At 26.1% G+C, this 19,617-nt stretch overlaps 1 protein-coding gene across 3 annotated transcripts in view; it reads left to right on the forward strand.

Annotated features, from left to right (window-relative positions):
* Window positions 1–19,617, forward strand: part of LOC113559965 — a 69,760-nt gene that overhangs the window by 32,321 nt on the left and 17,822 nt on the right. For all 3 annotated transcript variants that reach the window (XM_026965762.1, XM_026965772.1, XM_026965767.1), the window contains one exon: window positions 17,805–17,951. In XM_026965762.1, coding sequence (XP_026821563.1) covers window positions 17,805–17,951 — 147 coding nt within the window. The remainder of the gene's footprint in view (window positions 1–17,804; window positions 17,952–19,617) is intronic.

Consider the following 19,617-nt stretch of genomic DNA (forward strand, 5'->3'; position numbering starts at 1 on the left):
ATTAAACACAATGATCTTTCCATAAAAATGTAACTTTGTTAATTATTATTTTATGGTATGTAAAACTTCAAATTATATACAAATCTAAATATGTTAATATTTTTTTTTGTTAATCATACATCAAGGATATCCAAACATTTGACCACAAATGATTTTCAAGTAGACTTATTCCTTAAAACGTATGTAGGTACATAATAGCTATATTATGTGAAACCACAATGTTATCAATTACAGAACTATATGTATAAAAGGACCTATAATAAACATATAGAACAACGTTGTCGATTATTTTCAGTGGGCTACTTTTCTCTAAACTCTGATCTTTAAATACAAGGACATACGTATCAATTTTATCTTAACATCATAAACATATTAATGAGTTCATAATATTCAAATCATTTAAAATATACTCGAGTATTAAATAAAAAAAAAAAAAATAACCTCCAATCATAAACATACAATCTAATTAAATTGTATTCATTACAAATATTTTAATGATATTGTATTATAAAAATAATTGTATTTGTAAAGCTGGTATAGAAAAGTAAAATAATTTTGATAAAACATTCAGTGTAACATTTAAGAATCTAAAACATATATACAATAGTATAATAATTAATAATATTATGAATGTACATAAAATAGTATACGCAAACTATTAACGAAAGAATTTTTAAATGACGAATTATTTGTACAACAGTGGTCATGGTGAATGAAAATTATGAAAATAACTGTTGAACTTTACGAAGCAAGAACAGTGTTATAATAATTAATAATTATTATACTTTGTAGCAGGCCAAAACCACAAGCCATTTCCAACTAAATATTATTAACGTTTTTTTTTTTTTTTTTTTTTTTTTAAATAAGCATATTATTTTGAATAATATGAATATAGCATACTAGTTTTATGCAAATTTACTAAAAATAATACCAAAACAACGTAAAATTAATTAATACATAAAATATGCGAATTGTAGCATCTAATTAAAAAGTATTTTATGTGTTTTAATGTAAACTACGGAATCTGAACATTTTTCTTTAACAAAATATGATTAAATTTGTTTTTATTTCAACTAAACTTATTTTTTATGTATGGTATTAATTATGTTTTCGATTTTTATAAAAATTATCACATGTATAACTGAAAGTGAAACTTTGAATGATTTTTTTTCATGGTATACTATACGGCATCATTACAAAATAATATTTCTTTAAAACTATGTTTGACCATTTAACTTTATTTGAAATTTGAAATCATTTTTAATAGACTTGAATGCTCGTCGAACTATAAAAACGGTCGAATAAAATGTTAAAATAACTCTCTATTAAATGAATATAGTTTTGTGGTAAATCAGAAAATAATAATCTAATAAGCGTTATATTTCAATTGGTTATTGTATTATTATATATATTAATACTCTTTAAAGGCAAAATAAATAAAACTGTCAGAGAAAAATATTGTTTGGAAAATTATAAAGTATTTTAATATTATTCAAAACTTCACTTTATAGATTACATCAATAATAAAAAAAATTCAAATAAAATAACATGGAAAGTTGGATATTTCAAATATAAAATCATATTACCCTTTGAAAAACAACATTTAATAACCCATATCGTCTTTGTAAAAAAAAATTGGAAACCCTTAAAAGGTATTTTTACTCAAAATTAGATTGGAGATTTCGAGAAATTCTTAATTTTGTTTTTAGTATTATTTGAATTAACATTCTAACCAAAAATAGGTTATTTTATGACATTTTTAGAATAAATACACAAATATATAACCACGGATACAGCTCTGAAAACATAATCAACTATAAAACTAATATAGCTAAAATACTAAAAATACAATAAAACTGAAACTTTAACAACGGTTTTTTGAAATAATGTCTATTTTTAAATTTGTAGTTATATTCTCAAGCATAACCTTGACCTATTTAAATTGAAGTGAAATCGATTATATAATTGAATACGATGTTTTGGATACAAAATATTGAACTAATACAAAATAAATCAAGATTGAAGAATAAAACAGAAAAAGTACCAAATTCAAATGTTTTAAATGGTCAAACTTTTTATAGAAGACATCAGCAATAGAGTGATCAACTACCTTCTATATTAATACAATATTATACAATAAAATAACTTAAATTAACAACAAAAACTATACAACTCAATATAAAAATTACTAAGCTATATTTATAAGTACTAAGTACTTAAATTCCCAAGAGTACTCTTCGTCAGATGATAATACTCGTACCTATTTTCAAAATAAATAACAATAAGATGAAATAAAAAAAGTTTGCGTGTTTAAAATTTTAAAACTTATGTTCATCGCAATGAACTTTCATCGGCAAGAATCAATTTTCGAAGTGGCACGTGTTATAAAACAAAAATAATAAATTGCTAAACTTAAATAATATTACTTTCATTCACTAACCACATGATGATGTACCTACTAACTCATATTATTAAGTAATTTAAGATATTATTTCTTACAATCGTTAGTTATTATATTTATCTTTGAATGAAATAATAAAATACAATGGACAATTAACATCAATATGCATAATATACATCATCGTTACGTTGTTTTAAGATTATGAAGTGATATAAAAGTGATGTCTTACGGGATTAAATTTAATTAATTTTGTAAATGAATGTCAGATCACTAAAGCCGAGTTTTTAAAATATTTTACGTTATATGAAACAAAAAATACGAAATAACATTTGAAATCTATAACATTCATATAATGTAATATTTGATACCCATTACATGTTTTAATATTTTAAATATTATAGTTATGGCGTAGTATGATTGGGTATATTTTAGTATTAAACATTGTAACTTTAACGGAAATTATTATTAATAATGAAAGCAGTTAAACTATCTAAATTGTATTTTATTTAATACCTTTCATTATGTTATTAATAGAAAAAAAACACTTTAAAAGCATTACTATACTTTAAATATAACATTTACTCATTTTTTTTTTTTTTAGAATTAATACATGAAATCCAAAAATTTGACGACTTTTACTTTGATCATCACGATGCACGATAGATAGCCAATAAAAAAATTTCTTAGAAATTCTTCAACTATTACAAATAAATATATTTTTCTTATTCATTACGAACAATATACAATCATATTCATACGGTATCGACCTGTATTGGCAATTTAGGTATATTTTGTGTCGTGAATTGAACAATAAGAAAAGTAAACTAATATTGATCCGAAATACATTACAATAAAAATAAATGTATTATATCAATATTTTTTTTATTTACAAACACCAGTCTTCAATTGAAAATATTAAAACAACAATCAAATTTTTTAAATCAATTGATTTTCGAATACTCAAAGATCCTTTTTTAAACGATTTTTCGCTATTTCTATTGTTCCCTAAAAAAAGAAATACGCAAAAAATTTGGATACATTTTAAACACAAATTCAATTTTTAGTTATGTAAAATTCAAATATTATAATGTATTTATAAATTATATAGAAACATATTTTTTGATTTCGGATTCACTAAAAAGAAGTTTCAAAAAATCCTGTAACATCTCAAATATTTTTATAAAAAATTAATTCATTTTATTAAATATAAAAATTATATTATGCAATTTTTATATTTTTAGAAAAAAGTTGTGAAAATTGGATACTTAATATAAATATATTTTAACTAATAATTTATTTTAATTTATTTCTAATTAATAAAATAAATAATTTGTATCAAATGTATTAGTTTATTAATCTAAATAAGACTTTCCTATAAATATATAGCTAGATGGGCAAGTGGACACTACTCTGTTGTACATTAAGTATCAAATGGGTCACTGTATCAAATGTCTTAAATTTTAATTCAATGAACAATGATAAACAAAAAACGATTCTGACCGGAGACGATCTAACAGTTTATATCACTAAGTATTCTTCATGATAAAATGCTTTTTGATATCCATGTTAGTAATTTAGCTTACTAAAAGTAAGGTAAGGTAGGTCGACTTAATTTTTGCCGAAAACATTTTCATCGTGAAATCAATGTGTTTATCGCTCTGTTCGGAATCTAAAATGTAATATTTATAGTCTACTTTTTTAACAAAAAAATGTGAAAAGACAAATATTTATTATTCTTGAATAATTGCTATGAACCATAAATATTGATTGATTGTTATTATTTACGAACATTTGCATAATTTTACATTAAAAATGTAATGATTAGCGGTCTTATCGAAATGAATAATCTCCAATGAAGCAATTTAATATAACTCTATGGAAACCGGCGTTCATGTCGACGTTCCTCGGACGGTTGAACCGTAATATTGTTTCGATACTTAGATAATTATGATAACTTCACTTTAAATAGTGATTCATTGAATACTATACAACTATAAGAACAACAACTATGCACAGTACGACACATTCGGTGTAGTACGAAAAAAAAAGTTATGAGTATTAAAAGTTTAGATGAGCGGTATAAAGTGGTACAGTGGTACCCCAAAAATGTAGGGGCATTTCCCCGCCCGTATAAATTTTAAATAATTATAATTTATTAAGATTTTACTCTTTTGAATGACAATATACATTTTTATTTTCATATTCTTAAGCAGGATGCTACTCGAAGTATTTCAATCTATAAAAATCAAATTTTAGACAAGTAATAATGTATTGGTTGTAAACTTATAACTATTGTAACCAAACATTCATAATAAATAAGCTGCATCAGAATATGAAATTAGAAATTGGCCTTCAAAAGGGAAAAATTTTAGTAAATGATAAACGATAAAAAATAATAGTAAAAATATCATTTTCCACGAAAATATTGTTTTGTAACAACTCCAAATAAATTATGTAAAAGAAGTAAATGTTAATATTTTTTTGAAATACTGAGTGTCTTACGTTAAACGAATCAACTGGTGTACGAATGTTATATGATATGTTTATATATTATACACGAATGGTTCAGAGACACACTCTATCGTAACGGTCACATGCATTAGTAACTGTATGCTAAGGAATCCAATATGGGTTTATTCATATATTATTGATGGCGAATTTAATATTCAATCCAAGAGAAAGCGCACTAAAAAATAACGCGATAAAAACAGGAGCAACTGTCCGAAAATGGTAATAATTGAATAGAACTAATTCGTGATATTGAATCATCACTACATACCGTGTAACAGAAGTTAAAATCAAAAGAATCGGTATTGGTATTGGTTGTTAGTAAAATATATATTGTAATTGAATTGAATACTTTAAATTATTAATTGAAAAATACGTAAATCAGTTGTTTTCGATTCCAATATTAATGAAAAATTTCGATTTCACATATTTATGTGTTTTGATATTTTAATACCTATGTTGACACAATAATTTTTCTCGATTTATTTGCTCGAGTTTATTGTACCGTAGATCATAGAATACACTATTCTATAATCAATGATTGTACATTTATATTATTTAAAATGTTCAAATTAAAATGAAATAATGTAATTGATTATTTCATACTGACATCTGATCAAAACTTTACGAATGTACATTTAAGTAGAATAATGCACATGAAATGGTCCGTGTACATAGGTACCTAAATAAAACAATATTCGAAACCGGGAACCTATCCGAACCTAAACCATACTGAAATAGTCGTTTCAATTCGAATACCGAAATCACAACCAGAGTCTATAAACATTATTTTTATGTAAGCGAATCTTGGACCAGAACCGATGTAGTCTTAAGGTTTGGCCTTTAAGACCGGGTGAAAATTATTTTGTGCGACGAGTTGAAGGATTACTCGAAACGCGGTACGACTGTTTATATTAAGACACAGATTTTCAGTGATCTTTTATCTTTGGCGTACGATTACAATATATATATATATAATATATGTCATTTGGCGGAGATTGTGGGAGTGAGATTAACCACGGCTTGCCCAGCTCAACAAATCCGCAAACCATCGAATAAATATTTCCCAACAATTCCACGAAGTTTCGCGAATATTATTGTTTCATAGCCGTACATAACGTATAATGAAACGATTTTTCATTATTTTAAAAAACTATCATTTTAAAGGAAATATAATTTTATAAAAAATATTTGATATGTGTTAAGATTTTTTAATTCGTTGTTTGCTATTAAACAAAATATATTTGTTAGATTACTATGCACTTTAATGTATATGATTACCTCTCGACAGGTAATAGAGGACAAAACAAGAGGACCGTTGTCGGGCAGGCATGTCTTTGAAAATTAGTTTGCTGCATTGTTTGTTGAATACGATGTAATTTTTATTTAAAAACGATTTAAGCTCCTTACCTAAAGTATGACCAAACACCCGCCAATGGAAATAATATTTTATCATACTCATACGCTGCTTAATAATACATTAATACGTTTCCGAGTTGAGTCTGCGACGTGAGCACGGAATTTTTTTCTAAATTGTTTTAAAAACGATAAAACGTGTTGTCGTCACGAAGATATCGGTTTATACCTTATACGTGTCTCCGCTTCGGGTCAACGCGATAAAAGAAATACTTCCCACCACCTACCCACTGAGGTATAAGAAACGACTCTTTTTTTTTTTTTTTTTTTTTTTTAAATAAAACGTTTTCTTTATAGATGCCATTAATTTTCTCAATTCACTGCAATGCTCTAAATAATTTTTTTTTCAATAATTCTCAGATATTTTAATTATACTATGAAACATCTAAGAATATGTACTATTAAATTAAAAACAAATTGGCACTACTATATAGATATTGTATTAAATATTATGTTTCACAGAGACATTTTGGCGAACCATTTACGTTAATTTAGTTTTAGTTATAACTATATACATATTATCTGCAATTTATATCGTAAACCAATAACCATAGACAAAACGTAATTTGATTTTAGAGTAGAAAATTATTATCTCTATTACTCGAAAATTGAGAAATTCAAATTTACATAATATCCAGTATATAAATAAATATAAACACTAATATGGAATAATTGGATAAATATATTGTGAAAACTCAAAATAAGAAGATATTTTTAAAATAGTATACTTTCTCTAAAGTTTTTATACTGATCAAAGACAATATAGTTTGTTATTTTTATTAGTTTTAGGCGTTTTTTTTCTCAAAATTATTTAACTATTATAATACGAAATTTTAAAAACAAAATTCAAAGTTTATGTATTCTATGCAATAGTGTATTATAATTTACAATATGTATGAAGGTAGTTTTATTTTATAAACTAGTTATGTAGTTTTTAATATGTAAGAATAATATTAATCAACAGCCAAATGAACATTGACTTCATTAAAAATGGTGTTCGTGTTGGAGTATCACGCGATGTTAAATGAATAATATGTGCATATATTTTTTAAATTACCATTATCTCAAACACACATAGTGAACTTTTTTCTAAATTGTTGACATAATAAGGTAGTTTATTTAGGTTCAGAGTATTATCACTAGTCGTTTCGTTTTAAGGAAATTAAAAAAAAATGATATGATTTTCTCAATAATCATAATGTTATATTATAAGTTTATATTAACATATGATGTTGAGACACTCACTTTATATGCACATTATTCCTTAGATAGTTCAATTTGGAGAGTATAAATATTTTCCAATGCGTTTGTAGATACTCCGATAACTGAAATATTCACTTTTTCATAATATATTTATCACAAAAACATCGTGTGATTTTGTTTTTAAAACAAACTACTCTTAATCAGTACCCAACAATCAGAAATGCGTGCGGTTATTTAAATTATATTGTACCAAGAATATATTTATGTTACGTATACCTACTGATAAGTAAACTAGTGTTGATTTATCGTTTCTTAAACTAAATAAAGAGCTATGTAATTATTTATTTAGATGTTCACATTATTCACGATTGTGTACCGTATTAATTTGCAACTCTTTAAATAATTATATGTAATCGATATTAAATAACAAGCATTATATCGAGTAATAATAATGGCTTATCTATTAAAGTCCATCGGTACCTATATATTTATTAGATAGCGTGTATTATTTAAACACCGTGCCTAGTCGAGATTTTCATAAAAAATTTTTACCTATTTAAGATTATTATAATTTTTATAAAATTGTCTGTTTTTTTTTTCTTTTACAAATTCAACTCCTAACCACGAGCAGCTACTATGTACGAAATATATGACCCCGAAGCTCATTTCCAGCTGTGCATTAAGTAAAGAAGTATAAAGTGATTCAAAGTTTACATAATAATAGTTCGTAAAAACTCGTATATGGAACTCGTTGGCAAGAAATTTGAAAAAAAAATGTTGACAATATTTATCTCTGTAAAAAATAAATAATATTATATCATACCATAATGCAACATTTTATTAAGTATTTTTATCAAATTCAAGAAATTGAAATTAATTCTATATCAAAAAAGAATATGTTTAAATTTAATTGAAATTATTATTTTTACACCGATATCTTAAATCTTTTTTATTAAATGTATTTCTTGTTATGTAACTATATAAGCACAATATGGTAATATCTTCAAAATTTTAATAAAATAAGAAGTCATTATATTTTGGAAATGTTTGACATTACTCGTGAGGTGCATAATGTATATTTATATATATTATTGTGTATACAATAATAACGATAAGCGTATAATAATAATATATAAAAATATACTTGGCATTTCTGAGTTGTCCTACACGATTTAAGAATAATCTTATATTAGTGAGTGGAATTCGACATTTATTTTGAAATTTATGAATATAAAATTAATATGGGCACTTAAACTGTTTATATGATAAATCCTTAATTTTTTATTTTAAAAATGTTCCTAAGAAGCATTTTGCAATACGCTTAAAACGGCTATCGTTAAAAGCCCATAAAAATTAAGCGTTTTAATAACAGAAGATACGTTTTCGATTTCATTCTCTGCGATGAGATAATTCTCAATATACAATCCTGTATATATACCCAGCAAACAATAACGTAGAAATAACCACATAATCGTGCAGCTAGAAGGACCTCGATTCCTGTAACCTTTGCAGTTAATTATCAGACTGCGTAAAACTCTAAATTCCACACGGTGTTCGTCACGTTCTAAAATCAGTTACAACTGCGCATTTTAATGAAGAAATATTAAAGGAACGAAACTTTAACAATTCATAATGGATGAATCTTTACACAAAACTTTTATCATGTGATCATTTTTTATGTACAAAGGTCTCCGCAGTTGTCCGCGTACTCATAATAACACATTGGAACTATACTGCATTTGAGTGAGGTCTTGCTTACCTTTTTGAATAAGTAAACAACTGAATTCACAAAATTATTGTTATGAAATATTATGTATCTCTTATAAATAATACAATTTGCAAAAAAATAAATAAATAACATGGTGATCATACTTCATGAAACTTAGACGTAAATAAAACGAGCCATTTTGATGTTAAAAAACTTTTTCAAAAAATCTAATAATTTATTTGTCGCACATTTTAGACGTCACTGCGGCTACAAGGGTATGCGTTAATGGTCCAATAATATTATTCTTGTAGCGTTCACTATCGTGCCAAGGGATTATATTACCTATTACGGTGGCGTCTTAGAGTCCCGTGTAAATGTTTATGCGTGTTATTAGAACGGTAGGTACAATGCCAAAAAAAAGCGATTAATACAATTCTAGAGTATTGTATTGTATTTTAGAAATGTGTGACAAAAACAAGTCAATTATTAAAGTTTATAAGAGTTACATTTATTCCGTTATAAAGTATAACAACTTCAATATAGTTTTTAATAAATGTGCTATTATTTTCAATACCGCAACCATGTGGGTGAATGCATTTTAATAATAATAATTCAAAATGTATTTATAGTCAATAACAAAAGGTACGGTTTAACAAAACTAATCATCGAAAGTTAATTCGATTTTAATCGTTGGACATGACTAGATTCACTAACTAGTTTTTTGTGAATAGTCAAATTCAATTTATTTTAACATCATCATCTTAATCGTTTAGTATTATCAATCTAAAATAATGTATAGGTAATTGTTAAATTATTGAATTTTAAATTATAGATTTGATATCTTTATAAGTCCCAATTATTCAAAGCTAATTATAGGGTATTTAGATTTCATAAAAATAAATTGAGTTGACAATAAAATGATGTAATGATGTACATTTTATTAACTATAAGCGGGTGTCGGACAGTAATTTCATTCCGATTCGTTATCGTCAAATTACAATTGTAATGATTGCAGTACATACAGTACACGATGGATGATTGATTATGTTTATATAATAAGTACAATAGAGAATCTAAATTGACCCATTGCAGTGATGCCGTTTGATAGCGATTATAGCATGTCATTTAATTCTTGTTGTGTTAGGATTTCGGATGAATAAGAATAACGTTATCCGTAGTATTGTGATCGAAAAAAAAAAAACAAAATAGTATGTCCAAAGTTCTTTTTTACAACATATTAGTTATCATTTATTCGTATAAAAAGTTTTTCAAAGTTTTATAACAAAACTGTCAGGTAAAAACATAAATTATTATACTTCTCATCAAGTTTTTGCGTTTTGTTTATATATATATATATATATATATATATATACAACACAACTACGCTATTAAAAAAAAAACAATCATTGGAAAAATAACGATTTTAGTTGACTGTTTATGTAAATATTGCAGTGTAAAAACCAAAGTTTCTAACAATATGTATGTATGCGATGTGTGTAACAAGATGACTGATGTGCTTGCAGTTATTCTGACAGTTGTAAAATAATGGCCAACTCGCGTTTGTGTGTTAGGTTGATGGTAATAATATAAAACTAAAACGCAATAATTATATAAAAAAAAAATATAGACAATAGTTACATAATTAATAGCTTCAAAATAAAGTTCCGTAAAAATTAAAATCTTTGTAGGTGAACTTTGTTTTACGTTCAACTGCAATGTTCATACGAGGTGTATTTATGATGAGCGAGTATTATATTATGCACACAGTTTGACGTATAAAAGTTCGAAATTTATACAACGACTGCAATGAGTAACCTCATCGTGCACATTTGCCATAAACAAAATATTTTGAAAAATCGATAGTTATAATAACATTTTTATGTCGTGTATATAATATAACAAAACGGTCGCATCCATGACTTGGACTCCAAAAAGGTTGATAGACAAAAACCACATACTTTATCGGCTCGTTATATAAAAAAAATGCTTCATTGTAATCTTTAGACTAGGTGTTTTCAGAACGTCAAAAACTTTAACTAAGTTTAAATACAAACTTTATATAACCATTCATTTTTTTTTTTTTTTAATTTTGATGTTCACACTGTTCAAAATTATAAAAAATACTTATATTTACAAATAAGATGAAATCGTTGTTGTAACATATAAAACAATATAGAACTCTAATTTATTAACTATGACTACTTATGTTAATAAGTAGTATGTAAATTATGTAAATTTTGATGTTCACACTGTTCAAAATTATAAAAAATACTTATATTTACAAATAAGATGAAATCGTTGTTGTAACATATAAAACAATATAGAACTCTAATTTATTAACTATGAGTACTTATCTTTTTGTTCATTTTTTTTTATTTATTTTTCTTTAAATTTAGATAAATATATAAATAATAAATAATATTATTTACATTTAAAAAATGTTTGGTTTTTGGATACGATAACCTTAAAAAATTATTCAGTTTTAACCCTACATGTACTTAAAGTTTACGGATTTTTCCTGTATTTATCTTAAACGCGCGGTTTTTGGATTCGATGAATAGTGTGTTAGGGTACAACGTGGTTTAAGGTTATCTAATATTATTGTTGTCGCTTAAGTAGTAGCTGGTTCATAATATCGACAGCAGTTATAATCACATGCTGACCCGATCTCGAATTAAATGTTACATTATTATTTTAATTGCGTTATAGCAGGACGCTGGGCTATACGAATTGATAACAGAAAGTATAATATAAACTCGTATATACTCATCGTACGATTTGATTCGACAGTTTCCCTAATGATAATTTTTGTCTGTACGTACGCTTAAGTGTGAAACGCTGTTACTAAAGTAGGACTTGGCGCCAGACAGTATTTATACTGAAAGATTCGTGCCAACTAACAAGAAAACGAAAATGAACTCTTTCGAGCCGCAGTATAATATATTATATTATAATATTACACTGATTTAAATGCGAACATCGTGTATTTTTATTTCTTTTATGTGTACAAAATATTAAACAAAAATAAATATATTTTTAAGGATAATTCCTCCTGCAGTACAGTGAATTAAATGTAAATACCCTCGAGAAAAAATATGTACACCGCGTGTACGTCTCGTGTAAAAAAATAAAACAGTTAACTTAAAAACGTGTTCGTTATAATACCATTGAACCGTCAACGTGATGCGTACAATAAAATAATATACGACATTAAAACACAGCATCGTTCAGTCGCACACTTGTACGTTGTAAAGACGGCGAGAATTATATTCCATAACAACGTAATAACCGCAATGTATTTAATTATCATTATTATTATTATTATTATTATTATTAACGTATATTTTTAATGACTGTGATCTATATACACACTTGAAAATGTTTTCTGGTTGTTGTAAATCAATGTTTGTATAATCATTACGATATATATCATAAGTTTTCCGGCATGATATAATATTATATTACTATACAATATGCTTACACATATATTTCAAACATCAGTATATATATATATAGGTACCTATTTGAAGAGAGGTATTTATTTTCCACGTTTTATATTCATGGTGGTGCTCCGTATCAATTAAACAAAAATGCATGCAAAAAATTATTAGCCCGCCGAAATGCCACCAAAACGTAAATTATAATATAACCGTCGTGCGTATGTATATTTTTTTTATTTATCAAAATTCCAATGCGACGTTGCTATATTTCGACAATTAAACCGTCAAACACAATGGAGATCAAGTGTAATATTAATAGAACTAATACAAATATTGAAGTGAAAAGAGTACAATGAAAATAAATATGATATTACATTATTACTATAGAAAATTAGTGTAGATATGACGTATAAATTAAAAACGAATAATATTATTTAGTAAGCAATGATTTTATAAATTTTGCGAACAGTTAAATGAGCGAACTGATTAAAGAATATAAGTAATCAACGGAATTATAAATAAAACATCGATGAAAGCAAATTATTGATAGCCTTATAAAGGATAATAATCTGGAGCTGTGTAATACTTTTTTGAACCCACGTTGTCTGAAGATTATGATAATTTTCAAGTTTTTAAAGGGCACCACTTACTCCGTTTTAAATATTTATTATCTGATACTCGTTTTTATAATAATTCATTTTAAATAAATGTATTAATAAAAATATTAATATACAGTGGAACCTCGATTATCCAGGGTAATGGCGGGGAGAGGGGTCACACGGATAAATGAAAACCACGGTTAATCGAGACTTTTTATAATGATGTAATTTTTTTATTTAATTATAATTAGAAATACGTACATACATACATACATACAATTTTATATTAAAACTATTTTGAAATGTTGTATTTAATTATAATTAGAAATATATCCAATAATGTTACACATCTACAGTCCATACTTATTTTTGAATTTTCGAAAGAGTGAGCACGGTTAATCGCGAACACGGATAATCCATGTTCCACTGTAATATTATACTGTTATGAACGTTTATACAAAATATGATCGGTATACAATGACAAATAATTTACAACCGGCATAATACAGTACTATCGATCACGTTATTATAAAAAGAGACAACATTTTATATAAAAAAAAAACACGGAAATTGGCAAGAAATGTGAGCGTCTTGTGTTCAAAATAACATAACAACAACAACAACAACAACAACAAAAACAACAAATAGCTCTACGCAAAAGTGCTAGTTGGCAGCAGCGTGCGTGTGGTGGCGTTTTTTTAATATTCCGTAAAGGAACAAAAGGATGACGTGTGCTTATAGCTTTATAAATATATATACATATATATGTATATATGTGTGCCCATAGTAGTTTTAATTTGCATACATATTTCCCGCGTCTTGTTATACTCTTCTGAAGCAGTGACGAACGGCCCTTCGATGTTTTATTTCCGTTCTATTTTTTATTCTGTTCTTCTATTTCTCGTTCCGCGGGGTTGTGTTTTGCGTTCAATCAAAGGGTCGGCGCGCGCAGTTATAGTCCCGAGGGGCGAAATACTACGACGACGCGGAACCCGTAAAAGCCACGTGTTTCGATCTCGTTTTGTCATAACATAACATCACGACGCGGCCTACAGACAAATACAATATCTATGGATGACTAGACGGCGGGGCGTATCACGGAGATCCGACGATATTATGCCGAAATCAGATGTGTATAAAAAAAAAAGTATATTTGATATTTTCTCCGCTGCAAAGAAAAATATTGAATCATAATACGAGTGTATGTATATTATTGTATATTATGTATTTGGTTCGTGGTTGTAATGCAACAAATATACAGCGCAGAAAAGTATTTTAAGGTTTGAAAACATATGGATTATCGCGTAACGCTGAAATCGGATAACGAAATAGTGAGTTTCGGAGAGACATCAGGCGCATTCGTCTCGTTAGGATATAATATCGATTTTATTTATAATATTTGTACAATAATATAACACATATCATACAATAAATTAATTTTTCATTGCATACTTAAAATCCGTGTATTTTTTGTGAACAAAATATGTTTAGTAACCACTGAAACTAAAATAACGTTGTCGTGCAAACCATAAAAAGGTCATATTAAAAAATTAAAGAGGGAGCGGAGTGAGTAAGATTTTTAAAGAACGTAACAGGAGTTGAGTAAAAAAAAAGTTTGGGAAATAATGGTATATGGAGACTTTTCCCTCGACTTTTATTATTTCCAGGAACTTCCAGTCTCGTGATATCAAAGACTAGCAACAATTTAACATCTATATATGTTGAGCTGGATCAACATTTTCTATTCTAATAGCTATAGTTGCCACGGCGACCAAACAATAATTTATATTATATCAATAATTGTATCGATTATTTTCCTAACGATTTTGTGCTACAACCAAATACATATTATTATAATAAGTTACATGTGTTCAAAATACTCAAAATAAATTGATAATTACTATTCATAAAAATTTTGGTTTGATTTTGATACTTCAAAATATAAAATCCAATTAAGGTTGAGTACGTCATTAAAAGTTCATGAAATTTTAAATTTTATTGATACATTTGTAAAACACATGATTTTTTTTTTAACAACTTTCATTAATTTATGATACTTATAATAATCAACTGTTAAATTAAAAAGCTATCGAATGAAGCTACCTATAGAATGTATGAATCATTTGTGTATGAACCAATTAGAACCAATGTATGAATCAGTACAAGTCCGTTACACTCGATCAATGTGTACAACCAGTATTTCACAATCCATATAATAATATTATAAATTTGTAACACGGCGCAATGCATAGACAAAAGTGTTACAGTACTGCGCAGAACAACATTGTCAACTATTCAAGAATTTATCTGTATAATAATTATTTATTATCACCGCATACAATGTTTATTAATATTTCTGATTTCAAAGTTGATAGCTTATCCGTGTAATTCTTACCATAATCAAAAATATTAAATATTATTAGTAATATATATATATATATATATATTTACGAGTAGTTTTATCGGTTTGTAACCTACTTAAGTATAAGTACTTTAAAAGTTTGAATTTTGTTAAAATAGATTATTTTCAAAATATAACGATGTCTATATTTGATATTTTTTTATTATAAATTTATTTAAAATGTTAAAACTAACAATTCCATGTTTAAGCTAAAATTACGTTGATTTAAATACAAAACATAAAGCATAAGCTTAAACCCGTAAAAATGATTAAATATACCATTCTGCGTTGTAATAATGAAAACATTTTTTCACGTTACTGGAATAGTAAAATCATATTATTTATCCTTTTAAAATAATTTGTACATTTTTCTAAGTAAAGCACTCAATTTGAACAAAAAACAATACTATATAGCTTAAATTTAATTCTTCGGCTAGAGTAAATCTCTTGACTTTTTGACATCTCAGTGTTCGTGAAATAAACCTATCATGGATTATGTAAGTGGGCTTTTACAGTTAATCTGATTTCCTTAACTCAGTAAGACGTAATTTGCTCTGATAATAATTACCTATAAACAATTTTGAAGGCTTTATACATTTTAATATAATACTAAATATAATTCTGTGTTATGTATTATATTTAAAGACCAAAGTAGTTATTGGAAAACACACGATAATGTATTTTTTTTTTTTTTTAAGTATTTTATCGTGTATCGTAATGTGAAATACATTTATCGAAGTTTTATCAAAAGCTATTTTAAGAAACAAACAAGTGGATTGCATTATATTTAATCAATAACAATCAGACTACGTATTTATACAGAGTAGGACTCGGTGTCATAGAATATTCTCACAGTGCCAAAACCTGCACAAGGATGACACGCAAAAAAAAATATATAATGGAGAACATGATGGTCGACTTAATATATTGAGAATAATACGAACAGTTATACAATATTTTATTAGATATAACTTAAGTGATTTATATTTACTACATTGTCATTATAATGTATAAATAGTATAACTATTTTTATAGACACATCATATATTTTTGTTCATACAAAACTTCAATAAAATAAAAAATAAGCAACCATCCGTTTGAAATACCGCTCTGCTATAAAGGTAGTGCCAAAAAAAAAAATCACCGTAATGTACGAGTTAAATTTCAAACTTTTAAAAAATTTAATTTGAGTATCTAGTGGATATTTTTTTTTAATATAGAATAAATAACTAATACTGAACCTTTTATTAAATTATTAAATTTTTAAATTTTAGATACTTCAAATGCTAGATAGTTTTACATTTTTAAAATTTAATAAATGTCGTCGAAATTTTAAATTTAAATACTTATAAAAATAATGGTAAATAAAGAGCTTATTAAGGAACCTTCGATAAAACTTTCAAAAAAATTTTCCCTGCGTTATAAATAAAGAAAAAAACCTAAAAATAAATACAAATTCCAAATGCCCATTAATAACTCAAAAAGTATTAACTACATATTAACAAAAATTAAAATGTGATAAAATGTATTCAACACATCGAAAATCAAACGCGTATATACTACTAGTGTACATATAGTAACTAAAATAAAGCTTATAAGTATACACAATCATACTTATCGTATAGCTATAATTCATGAACTCATCCGATTTTTATCATTATAACTTATAAGTATTATTACTATCTATTTTCAACGTACATAATATTGTTGATTTACGTTAAGTATTTTATATAATTACAATATAGCGTGATACCATTTTTTTTGTCTTTTCCTGAACGTACAAAACACAAATATACCTACGAATGTGATTACCTTTTACGTTTTTATCGCGATTTATATACGAAATAACAATCGAAATATAAACTATTGTCATAAAGTATTTTATTGTTTTGATAACAAAACATCACAATAACAGTCTTACGTCTCATTGAATTGTCGTGGTTATCAATACATAACAATATAATGTACATACGGTTGTAATAATTGTATGCAAATCGTATCGGTCGAACGGATTTCTTACGTCGGTCAAATAGTTTAACTAGAAATGACATTAATGCACAGCTGCGCACTAACACTACACCGTTAAGTATTTAATAATAACGGCGATCTGTTTTACATGTTATTTCAGTCACAGAGAGAAAATTTGGTGACAAATGCGAATCCAACGACGATTGTCATTTCAACGGGTCAATATGTAGAATTGACCGGAGCAACAAAAAGTGTCTGTGTCAACCCGAATTTGAGGCCACCAACCACATCGACAAATGCGGACACAGTACGTACATATATAAGCTATGCATTTATATTGATTTTCATTGTTTTTTTCAGCTTAATTGCAATATTACACTCGCGTATTATAGTATACATTTTATAATCGTTTACGTAGACATGCGTGCTAGAACCCATTATACACCCGGTAAGGCGGTGTATAAATGGGGGAAGGGGAGGGGGGTATACAACAGAAAAAATAAATCAAGTTTTTGCCCCCTTTCCAGTAACTTCATCAAATTACTGGTGCAACACTATAATAAACTCCTTCCAAGTGCCAATGCACAGAGTTCTGTCAATAAGAATTTACTGTTCATATTGACTGTACAAAACTAATAAAAACCTTTCTGAAATAGAAACTCAACGTTTCGTAACATTATAAAACCAGACATTTGTAAGGAAGAAACATTGTTATTTTAGTTTTTTTGTTTTTTGAATCAAAACCTCCATAAAAAAATACATATTGAATTTATACAAAATCATCTTCACAGTTTATATTGTTTTCCAAATTTAAAAATGGTGTGATTCCAACAGAAATATAAACCATTTTATTTATATTATTTACACAGCTTAATCATAGGTGTAAGTATATATATTTGACTATTATCATTTTTATTTACTAGCAAAGTAATTCGGCAACATGCTTCCATTTTTTCTTCAATAATAAAGTCGATCAAAAACTAATTTTTGTAATTTTTAAGTTTACTTAAAAACCATATTTTTGAATTCTTGGGATTTTAGTTCTACTTTAAAAGTATTTATAATTTTCGATGAAATAGGTTTCACTTTTGAATCGTGAACCATTAATACAATGTACAATAATAAAAGAAACATTAATTAATTTTTTTATGTTTAAATCGCAAACGTTCGTTTGTAATAATAGTTTATTATTGAACTTTAAGATTATCTGAAAGGCTTTAGAAATACATTTCGATATTTTATATTTATATTCCATCCGATTTTCCTATTTAAGATTAAAGTCTAACCTAACCTAATCTTCTAATTTTTCATACTCCATCAATAATTTTCTTTCCATTTACTTATACATTTTCTGTAGAACATTTTACTTATTTTTACTTAATTAAGTTTTTCATTTATATATGTAGCAATACATTTTATCTCTTAAGAATAATATAATCAGGCCTCTTGATGGTAAAAATTAATTTTCCGTTTTCGTGTTTACAATAGCATGGATGATACAATAATATCATAAGTAGAAATAGGATCTGAAAAATATTAATTTTGGAAACATTTTAAATTGTATTAACTATACAGGCAAATTAGATTTGTTTTCAATTAATTTTCTTCGCAATAATACACAGTTCAAAGACATTTTTCATAAAAAAAAAAAAATATGTATTCTAAATTCTAATTAAAAATATATTAAAAAACGTTATTTCTTTATTTTACATTAAAATTAAAAATAAAATAATATTTATGATAAAAATTATAAGATAATATTTATATATAAACGTATAAAATGTATTATATAATGTACCTACCTAATTCTTGGAAATGGTTTCCCCTTGCATTTCAAACAAATTAACAGCCAGTAAAGTTTTTGAAAAATCATTGCACACGTACAGCTGGATATTTTTCGTATTTAATGTTTCTGTTTATTATACAGACCTGGGACAGGACGTGATCCGAATATATATATTATATTTTTATTT

The sequence above is a fragment of the Rhopalosiphum maidis genome, chromosome 4 (genome assembly GCF_003676215.2).
Source record: "Rhopalosiphum maidis isolate BTI-1 chromosome 4, ASM367621v3, whole genome shotgun sequence".
Classification (NCBI taxonomy): domain Eukaryota; kingdom Metazoa; phylum Arthropoda; class Insecta; order Hemiptera; family Aphididae; genus Rhopalosiphum; species Rhopalosiphum maidis.